Source organism: Hylaeus anthracinus, unplaced genomic scaffold (genome assembly GCF_026225885.1).
Source record: "Hylaeus anthracinus isolate JK02 unplaced genomic scaffold, UHH_iyHylAnth1.0_haploid 12002, whole genome shotgun sequence".
NCBI classification, from domain to species: domain Eukaryota; kingdom Metazoa; phylum Arthropoda; class Insecta; order Hymenoptera; family Colletidae; genus Hylaeus; species Hylaeus anthracinus.
Genome location: NW_026534349.1, coordinates 7362532 through 7372907, shown reverse-complemented (window position 1 = coordinate 7372907; position 10376 = coordinate 7362532). Strand labels below are relative to the sequence as shown.

The window sequence follows — 10376 nt, the reverse complement described above, 5'->3', positions numbered from 1 at the left end:
TGTCTAAATAAGACGCTCGTCTTTCGAATCTCTAAGTGAGTAAGGCTAAGTAAGTAAGACAAACACTTCTTGGACCAAAATAAGTGAAGAACCAGTTAAATGAGGTACCTCTTCGAGCGAGACTAAACATGCCATCCCTTGAGATCCCAATTAACCAGATTCGACTGTGTATTCAAACATTTTAAATAATAACATCGACCGATCGACGATTCCGCGTTGCAGTTCAACGCTTCGACGTCGACGATATTTGCAACTAAAAATAAAGAAGGATCCTCTTCTCCTGATCCTCTTTGGTTCGTTAAATTAAGCGAGTCGAGCGTGCGACCACGCACGCACGGATGGACAGGGTCTAATAGGAAGAGTGCGAGGCCTTTGGGTCACCGATTTACTTGAAACTTTCCATGTTGGTAGATCTTGTTATTCTTTTTACGAAAATATAGTATCACAAAGATAGAAATCGATGCTATTTTGGATGCTATCGAAGTTTCATTGCTACATTAAAATGTAGTTTTGTCTGTGAGAATGCGCAGAAATGCAGAAATATATAAAATATCAACAATAATATACATATTATACCGTCTAGAAAATGAGACGTGCTTTCATTTAAATCTCAAGTCTACCTAAATCTGTAATAATATGAATTTCCATAAACATCCGCAATATAGTTGCGACGTATGATTGTGGATATCTTTTTTTCGATATACGGTTTTGTTTATTTAAATTAATTAGATGAACTTTAGAGTAAATGTTTTTTTCTTGTACACTGTCTCCATTTTGCATGCATTTTAATTTCTCGCGCAAATTTCCTATAAATTTATGAAAACCTGTCGTCTGCCGATACGATACGAGTGAATCCAGACATCCCTTGCGTTCGTCTTTCCTCGAAAAAGTTACGAGTGCGGTGGTGTATTTAAATTAACGGCTGGTAGCGTATCGCATTAGACAAAATCTACCAGTATGGTAGTTTCACCTAAATCGGTGACCCCGAGGCCCTTGCACCCGCCTCGTAAGCTTTTTAACGAGAAGTGCAGACATTCGAGGGTGCAAGAAACGCGGGGCGCCTGCAGGGCCGTATCTGCGACGTGTCCGTCGCGAGGGTCACGTCGGTATAAATAGACGTTCGCGTCTGCACGAGGATGCGGCCCTATATTGGCGAGTTATTTTTGAGTAGGCATCGCCACTCGTTACAGTACTCCGCGCTCAGTTCCAACGAGTATTCGTCCGGCAAGAGCTGTTGCTCGCTTCGAATCGCCGAACAAAGACGCAACGCGACTGTTTACCACGCGAGCAAAACGAAACCAACTTAGAATCGCGGTTTCGAGCTTCCGAGTCTGGTGCGTGCTCAGTGTGCTGCTTCCGCTGGTGAAAAGAGTTCATCCGCCTCGTGTGTCTAATGCTCCGTCCGTTTCGGATGGCTAACGATACTCCGCGCGAGCAAAAAGTCCGCAAACTCGACGCGAGTCTCCGTCGAGATACGTTTCCTCTTGAAATAAACCGTGGGACAGAGTTGTCGGGATCCCTTCCAGTGGAAAAATTCGACATTCGAAAATAAACGCAGATGAGACTCGGTCGGTCGGTGTCAAACTCCAACGGTGTCGCGACTAAGCGACGAACACCTAACGGAGCCGAATTAGATATCCCCGTGCGTCGGTGGAAGTGTGCTTCTAAAACAGTGACTCGGAGTGTGTCGTGTTTGCCAACAGATAGAACGAATTCTCATTTTTCCGAATCTTCGAGATTCTTGCTATAATTACTCAGTAATGAGGATCGTACAGAGAACTACTCTCCTCTGAATTCTAGCGTAAGGTCGAAGGGATTGAGAATCTTCTTTTCTTGGTTCAGTTTATGCAGCGAGGTTCAGAAACTTGGCCTGAAACTATACGAATCCTTTATCACAGACCTTAAATACCTTAAGTTCAAGTTCAAGTACAAGTTCATATGTTTGAAAGAGTGCTCCGAGCCTGTAAGCTTCAGTTTGTGCCGTGAACTCGAGAAACGTAACTTGAAACCATACGAAACCTTTATTAAAGACAAATGCCTTAAATATGTACAAGTTCGTATATCTTAAAGTGTGCTCCAAAACAAGCCTGTAAGTTTCACTTTGTGCTGTGAACTCGAACATTACCTGAAACTATACAAATCCTTCGTTATTTACAAATTATCCTTTAAGTTCAAAGTTCATATGTCTTAAAGAGTGCTACGAACCTGTAAGCTCGACTATTGCGCTCGATAGATGCATCGATAAATCCCTTAGCGATGCGAACCGTGATCTCCAGCGAAGGTATCAGCAGTTGCCGTTAGTGTAGCCAGGAAGGAGAAGGTCGAGGATGTTCAGCTCGTTGAGACTGGCGACCATGCGCTCGCACAAAAACCGCGCCAGGCCAGGAAGCGTGGCCACGTCCGCGAGTTCCGATTCGGCGAGGGCTGACGAGATCTCCGCGCAGCTTTATCATCCGCATAGCTTCCTGTTGCTGGACGATCAAGATGGGCCTGTCTCGGCTCCTTCGAGCGTGTCCTCGAAGGTCGCGCAGGTCAGAGTCGAACGCGAAGGCGGAAGCCTCGGTGTCACTCTCAGAGGAGGAGTCTCGAGGGCACTGGTCGTTACCGGGGTGAAATCCGATGGTCCAGCTGCGAAAGAGGGAAGAGTCAGGCCTGGTGACCGACTACTAGCCGTGGACGAGACCGAACTCAGAGGACTGACTCTGGCAGAGGCTCAGAGAGCACTCAGGAGGAGCTCGGACGCGCCGGTTGCTTCCTTGACCATCGAATACGACGTTGCCAACATGGAAGAAGCCAGAGCAGCCACCTCTGGACCCCTCCTGGTGCAGATCGAACGAGGACTTTCGGGTAATCTGAAATAATCGTGGAAGATTTACAAGGAATACACGCAACGTGAACGTTTCGGAAATGATGTCATTTATGATACTTTTAGCTATATTACCACGTTGCGTGTATTCCTTGTAAATAACGATATACCCACAGATACAAAAGACTCGTAGAGTTAACAAACATTCTTTACGGTAAATATAAATTTACAGATGAAATTTGAACTGTTTACAAATACTCGATCCTCGCTAGTTTAGCAGCATCGGTGCGCGAGTTTCCTTGAACTGAGCGCAAAGGGTTAAGGTTCTATTTTTGTTCTCTAATTACCGAGCTCCAAAGCTTATAGAGCTCCCGGAACTGTAAACCAACGAACTCCACCAGTCTGTGTAAATATCGCCAGTTAGATCTGTAACGGACTGTCAGAGAATGAATGGGCTTAGACAACGAAGATGAATTCATAATACGATAGTACACGATCTGATGATATACAAGAATAATTTGTGTAACAGCACGACGATGTAATTTCAGCAACAATACGATGTGATTCCAGGAGAACTGGGGTTAACGGTCAGGGAGACGCCAAACGGAGTGTACATCGAGAGTCTTCGACCCGCAAGCACAGCAGATCGTTGCGGAGCTCTGCAGCCAGGGGACAAGCTACTGGCTGTCGACGAAACACCTGTCCAGGACGCTGTGGCAGCAGCCAAGTTGCTCAGGAATAACTTTGACAACTCTCGCATAGCCAGGCTGCAAATACTGCCCAGGCAACCGAGTGCCTCTCAGAGAACGGCGAAGAGAAGAGCGCAGCCACAGGCGCAACAGAGCTCCAGTCAAACGCTTCAGACGAAGGAGAGCCTGACTGTGGTGTTGAGGCCCGATCACAAGGGATTCGGTTTGGCCCTGAAGCCTTCGGAGGATCGTCTGAGCTACGCTGTGAGCCTACTGGAGGCTGGTGGCCCTGCCGAACGCAGCGGAGTTCTTCTGCCTGGCGACAAAGTGTTGGCGATCAATCGTAGAATCTTGAGAGAATTGCAGCAAACGGAAGTCAGTAGTATACTGGAGACCTCGCAAGTGGTGAGCATCAGTTTCTTTTATCAGTGTTTCTAAGTAAAAAAAAAAAGCTAAAACTCGTGGTTTTGCGACAGCTCGAACTGGTAACGGAGTACAAGGTCGGTGGACCAGTCGTACCCAGCTCCGGAGTGTTCACTGTGCGAGTGGCGAGACCCGTAGGCGGTCAACCAGACGTGGGTTTGACGGTGAACGAAGATCTCGTCATCACAGAAGTCCGTAAGGGATCGCTAGCTTACAGAACGGGCAGCTTGGCACCTGGAGATAGACTACTGGCGATAGACGGACAAAAACTGGATCCAGGGGACCTGAGACAAGCCGCGCAGTTGTTACACCGACCTGGAGGCTCTGTTGTTGCTTTAACCGTCAGAAAACCAGACCCTGTCTCGGAGACTAGGTAACTGGGAGCCTACATAGTCTTTCAAACGAGTATTCATACATTTCAAGGTGTTCCTTGTTAACGCTCCAACTACTGGCCTATTTACAAGTCTACAGCTTAGAAGAGAACTTTCGACATTAGTGTATTTTAGGCTGAAGTTAATTCAATGGTGTATTCAATGTTCTATTAGGTCGTCCCATAAGTTCGTGCCGAAGACTGTGTCGAAATTTAATAAAAAAAACCACAGAAATTTTCTAGTAACGGTTTAATGACTATATGAGAGAGGTGAGAAACTATTGTGAAATGAGACAGATTATCTGTTCACTTTTCACTTATCTTACACTTAAGAGTATGTTGCACATATTAATTTGAGAAATTGAAGTATAAATGGCACGAACTTTTAGGACGACCTAAATATTTCTTTTGATGAATTCAAGCCAACAGCCCTGAAAGCAATGTTAGAATAACGCCGTGATCGAATGCAGTGCAAATATTGAAAAGTCGATTGATATAAAAATAAGAAAATGAAAAGCGCTTTAGGAATATTAGACTTTATAGAGATTATTGCAGGGACTCCAGTATAGGAAGCAACACGACTCAGCAGTATCCTTCTGGAATTCTGCGACCAGCGAGGGAAAGTCTTCCAAGCGTGGATAGCGCAGTGGATTCTTGGGGCGAGTTGGGAGAAAACAGTGGAGCGGGTCCAGAAATTTTGAGACTTTGGGATACTGCTTCGGTGGACAGTGGCCAACTGGATCTACCTATGCCACCTTTTCCTGGGTAAAAACAAGATACAGTTTTATGCAATCATTTTAGGATGATGTTAAAATAAGCTTCAAGTCTTCGAGATGATCAAACTTGGAGTTGTAGGACGAATACAGCAGTATTAATGTTATACTCTTGAGCTCGACCCATCCTGATTTATTCATCTATTTTTATTTTCTATTTGTATTATTATGAATAGACTACCCTCCTGAAGAATTTGTTTAATTACAAGGGCTGCCAGTTTGATTACGAGTTGATTACCTCATTTTCAAAAACTTCTACCGTGATAATATTATAGCATTCCTATTATAGCATCATTCGTTGCACTAATGTGTTCTTACTTTATCATAGTTTGTTGGCAATTAATTTTATTTGAAATAATTAATTACAATTCAAAAGATTGACAATTAATGAAATTCTAAAAGAGAGTTTCTAAGATAGAAATATGTCTCAGAAAGTCTAACAGTTCGCTACGTCCAAAAATCCAAGAGGACAATTTAAATTTATAGAATATAATGTAAAATATCCTCCTTTGAATATTTTTAATTAATCCTATTCCTGTCATGTTTTAGTCCACAGGAACGCAACAATTCGGATAGACCTCAGCAGATCGTCCATGTGTCGCTGCACAAGGACCCAGTGTACGAGGACTTTGGATTTTCAGTGTCGGACGGTCTATATGAAAGAGGAGTCTACATAAATCGTCTGCGACCAGGTGGTCCTTGCGACGGTGTTCTGCGACCTTACGACAGGATTCTTCGAGTAAACGAAGCCAGCACGGAAGACTGCGACTGTTGTCTGGCTGTTCCACTCATCGCTGCGGCTGGTCCACGTTTAGATCTGACCATAGCTAGACCAGTGTCTCCCACTAACATCATTAAAACTCTATAGGAAAGGTAATTACAATAACAGCAAACGAGTCGAAACGACCGGTGAACGTATCTAGTATATTTTTGTACACACCTGTATTTTATTTATAAAAATAAATGTATAGATTGCTTTTAGCTAGAACATCTTCTCCTGCACACAATCCACGCACACCACACACGAGTTCACGCCTGTAGGACATCGACGAACGCGCGTTTATTAACCCTCTATAAAACAATCTGATGTTTCTAAAATGTAAATTAAGGGTGTCATGTGGAAGTCAGCTAGCAATTTTGTTGATGAAAATTTAAAAATAGGTATTCTTATATGTAGACCGCGGGCTCCTATAAAAATTAAAATAACTTCTTCAAGAATAAAGTTATCCTAATTTTATTCTTTTTTTTTTTTTTTACAAACGAAAAGGAGTCGAATTAAAGGAGTTGAATAAATAAGGCTGTAGGCTTCAAATTCAATTTTAAACCATTTAACACTAAACTTGCCAACGTCGTAGTAGGTTTAGTGTTAATTCGAAAGCTATATAAGAATACTTATTTTCAAATTTTGATCTAGAAAATTACTGGTAGTTGATTTCCACATGAGTGCCACCCCTTAACACTATTTTGTATTTTATTTGACCCCCTTAACACATTAATGTATTTCATTACTTAGTGAAAATCCTTGTCGCCCACATATGAGTGACGTGGCGTTCAACGTATTAACGTGGTCTATGGAAAAAGTATTGATCGCTAGAACGAATAGGTGTTCCAATCGTCGATCGGGGTCATTGAAAATCCTAAGAATATGGCAAAGAAAATATTCCTTTCATAGAGAGTTAAAGTATCGTATTCTCTCGTGATAACCTGAGCGAATAGCTTCGCGAAATTCCAACCGCTAGCCACCCAAAGTGATTTTGTTTTATACTAGCGGGTTAACAGCTGCGAAAGTTATAATGCAATACCTAATGAATACTATGCGAATGCCACTCGACATTTGATATACGTGTTTAAACAACGCAACGATTGAAATTCGATTTATCTATTATTCGCCTTTGTTATCGGAGTAACCGGAATGTCGAATCAGCAACTGATCGTTTCCGACGCTAATTGACCCAGCAATCAGCTATAAACGGTAACGATTTCGAATTAAACAGTGTCCCACCTTGCCAGCAGGTCTAGTTTCGGAGAAGCATAAAATAACGTCAACGGAGAATTGTACAAAACAATCCTTAAACTACATAGTACAAAACAGAAATCGTAAAATAGGCGAATTTCACTTTTGTGCACAATAATTAATATTATTAAAATATATATACAGAATATAGCCTAAAATGTGAAACTCGCTTCAGTAATAAATTGGGGGTATATTAAAAATGTAAAGGGTTCATATTTATAAACATACTAAGAAGTCAAAGATCCATTACTTTGAATTACTTTTTTGACAAACGATTTTCTAGCAGTTGAATAGAATGTACATAATTTATTGTCTAGTATGCCTGTTTTGTTGGATTTTTTATTCTAAGGCGATACCAATGTGTAAATGCTTCAGCAACTTGTAGAAGAAGATTGCCAACGAATTCGATAAAATATCGAGAGTATTTAGAAATTATAAAATTCTATAACTTAACATCTGTAAACTTGTATTGGGACCAATCCATCACTGCAGAAAGTTACACATGTTAGGATACATTCTATAAATAAATACTTTTGTCATCATATGAGTTTTGATCTGCAGATTTCATGCAACATACCGCAATGTTCTAGTCAAGGTATTACATCCCTTTTCTATGCTTAATATAAATAACCCACAGTTACATCACCATGACTGTAACATCACGTTGTGATAAAAAAGAAAACTCATGTGAACTTGTCAATACGAAACAAATTTAACTCGGACTAGACAGCAAACGATTGCTCTTTCTTATTGACCCATCCATTTACCATAAAGGAACCACTGGTACCATTACGATTCTTATCGTAATACTTCGGAAGTACTGTTTGAGTCTCTTTCTCTCTTCGCTGATCATACTTGGCCTTGTTATAGCACAACACCCCGCAAATGGCCAGTGCCATTCCAAATATATTTAACCATGTCACTGGATTTCCAAGCACAAGTAACGTCACTCCAATCACAAATATACGTTTACTCGCACTGGCCACTGCATAAGTTAAAGGGGTAACAATGGAAAGTACGGAGAACGCGATGATATTTTGAAACCAGTTCAATATACCATCCAAGAACAGCAGGCCTAATATATAGGAGCTCAATTCCGTGGACCCGCTATATATCAACAGCCTCAAATCGTATATCAACCATATAGGAAGGAAGAGAATCAATGCTAAACGGCCCAAAACATGTAGGAGCCTCAAATGATGTATTCCTGTGTCGTGCAGCACCTAAAAGCGACAACATCTAGTTGTAAGTAACTATTACGATTAAGTACATTACTAGCTACATCGATAACGATATTACTACCATACAAGTATTACTACCTTCTTAGAGTAAATGTTTTGCAAAGAGAATGCCATGGTTGACGCTAAGGCACTCAATAAACCAATCATGTTGAAACTAAGCTCCGTTAAAGTAGCAACAGCTACACCTACGACGATTGGAACTAGACTAAGGTACACGCTCCAGGTCTGCTTCTCCCTCATTATTATTCTTGACAGGAATACAGTGAAGAAGGGCATTGTAGCCTTCACTGGGACAGAGCCAAACTTCAGTTACCATATGAAGCCTTGTAAATCGGATGAAATATGATTGAAATGTGCAAAGCCAAAGATAATTCTCCCAAAAAAACACTCTAACATTTCATTTAATACAAGCAACAGTTATGGTTGAAAGCAATGATGAGTAAAATTTTAATCTATAGTTATGTTCACGTAGTGTATACTTTTCCTTGTTTATATAACAAAGTTTTGTAAACCATATTTGTCTTCTGAAATAAATTTAATTTTGCTAGAATGTCATTTGAATGCTTGTATAGACTATAATAAAATATACTAAACTGTATATTTTATATAATAACAAGCATGACAACATATGTCAAATTAAGTATTTCGCTAGAATGTTATTCGAATGCTTGTATAGACTATAATAAAATATACTAAACTGTCCAAATAACAAGCATGACAACACATATCGAATTAAGTATTTCACTAGTCGATTAAATAAACAAAAGCAACCAGCCAGCCACGTTATCCGATGATCGTTATTGCAAGTGAGTAAATGACAGACAGAAACGTCAACGCTCGACGAAGGTCGTAGGATTTTATTCTAAGCTTAAGATAGAGGCGTGCGTACACGTGACTGTTGAAATAGTATTGTTTCATACCAGTATGAGCATACGAAACGGGAACCTTCCAGATGCTGACGTGGCTGAACACATTCGCCACGAATTTACCCAACGCAAGGGGCACGATCAGCCGCAAATAATAACCCCATGAGATATCTGACGAATACTTTCGTACGCCCCATAGGTTGAAAAATGGTCCGGAGTAGATGGTGATCGAGGTTAACTGAACCATGGTCACTGTCATCGGATAGGGAAACTCCGAGAGCAGCATCTTGCCCACCACATTGCTGCTACTCGATATCCCATACCACAGCAAGCAAAGAAACAACACAGTGGCCACTTCCCGGCTGTTACGGCGATCGTCCATGATTGCGCGAACGAGCCTTTAAAAATATTTAAGTCACTCGCCTCTTTCACTCCATACGCGTGCACTACAGGTCGTTGATACTCGCCAGTCCCGATCCTATACTCGATGTAACTGGTTACTTACTCGCTATCAAAGATCACAGCCGCGATTGATACTCGCAAACCGCCTTGGCATTTCTTTCTCCCTCCCCAGTACAACCCTCATCCCTTCCCTCTTGCGCAACACCACACGGTGGACACGTGGCGGATATTTTAAACGAAAACTGCCAAAACGATTTCCGTTACTTTCGCGTTCCCTGAGACGATAAATATCTCGATTTCGGTCACGGCGCGGTTAATAATTGTTATTTTTTTTTTAAATAGTTTATGATTCAACAGACATGCACTGATCACTAAGCGTTTTGTGAGTGGGTAAGTTTAGAAAATTTTGGTTAGTAAACGTAACAACCTGGTAGCAGCCAGTCACTCAACTGTACTTATACTTTTAGTACCAGTGCCCTCGGGAGCTGTAGTATGCGAATATGCAACTATAGGGGAGCCAATGGACCCCAACAGATATACAAATGAATGTAAGAGATACTGTAAACAGTATTAAAACTATGGAGCAACGAAAAGTAAAAAACCGAGAGCGAACTATAGCTGTATAGTTGAAATACTTAAATAAATACAAGATACAAGATACAGGATACAGGATTTAATACCAGTGACATGTTAACAAATGTATTATAGAGTTATAAAGCAAAGAATTGTATTAATTATACATTTATGAACATTAAAGATTAATTATTAAAATGTACCGGTGGCGTCATCTTA

At 41.2% G+C, this 10376-nt stretch overlaps 2 protein-coding genes across 3 annotated transcripts; one reads left to right on the top strand and one right to left on the bottom strand.

Moving 5' to 3' along the window:
• Positions 1–2124: 2124 nt before the first annotated feature.
• LOC128891620 (glutamate receptor-interacting protein 1-like) lies at positions 2125–6042 on the top strand. Of its 2 annotated transcripts, none has more exons than XM_054151253.1 (5): positions 2125–2847; positions 3377–3900; positions 3972–4291; positions 4844–5053; positions 5611–6042. In XM_054151253.1, exons 1-5 carry the CDS (start codon positions 2328–2330, stop codon positions 5927–5929), a joined length of 1893 nt encoding a protein of 630 aa, XP_054007228.1. In that variant the 5' UTR covers positions 2125–2327; the 3' UTR covers positions 5930–6042. The 2 variants fall into 2 exon arrangements, with proteins under 2 accessions (XP_054007228.1, XP_054007227.1); XM_054151252.1 differs by having other exon boundaries at positions 4832–5053.
• LOC128891626 (solute carrier family 35 member E1 homolog) lies at positions 5967–9743 on the bottom strand. Its single transcript, XM_054151261.1, has 4 exons — positions 9688–9743; positions 9237–9580; positions 8395–8603; positions 5967–8298 (listed from the first exon to the last, which is right to left on the bottom strand). The coding sequence occupies exons 2-4, from the start codon at positions 9562–9564 to the stop codon at positions 7798–7800; spliced, it is 1038 nt and encodes a 345-aa protein (XP_054007236.1). The 5' UTR covers positions 9565–9580; positions 9688–9743; the 3' UTR covers positions 5967–7797.
• Positions 9744–10376: the final 633 nt, after the last annotated feature.

Excerpts from the sequence above, each read along its gene's own strand:
- LOC128891620 (XM_054151252.1), top strand. The coding sequence starts at position 2,328 with ATGTTCAGCTCGTTGAGACTGGCGACCATGCGCTCGCACAAAAACCGC. Across the intron at positions 3,901-3,971 it reads TACTGGAGACCTCGCAAGTG|CTCGAACTGGTAACGGAGTA; the intron begins GTGAGCATCAGT and ends GTTTTGCGACAG. Across the intron at positions 5,054-5,610 it reads CCTATGCCACCTTTTCCTGG|TCCACAGGAACGCAACAATT; the intron begins GTAAAAACAAGA and ends GTCATGTTTTAG.
- LOC128891626 (XM_054151261.1), bottom strand. The coding sequence starts at position 9,564 with ATGGACGATCGCCGTAACAGCCGGGAAGTGGCCACTGTGTTGTTTCTT. Across the intron at positions 8,604-9,236 it reads CGTTTCGTATGCTCATACTG|TGAAGGCTACAATGCCCTTC; the intron begins GTATGAAACAAT and ends GCTCTGTCCCAG. Across the intron at positions 8,299-8,394 it reads AAAACATTTACTCTAAGAAG|GTGCTGCACGACACAGGAAT; the intron begins GTAGTAATACTT and ends TGTCGCTTTTAG.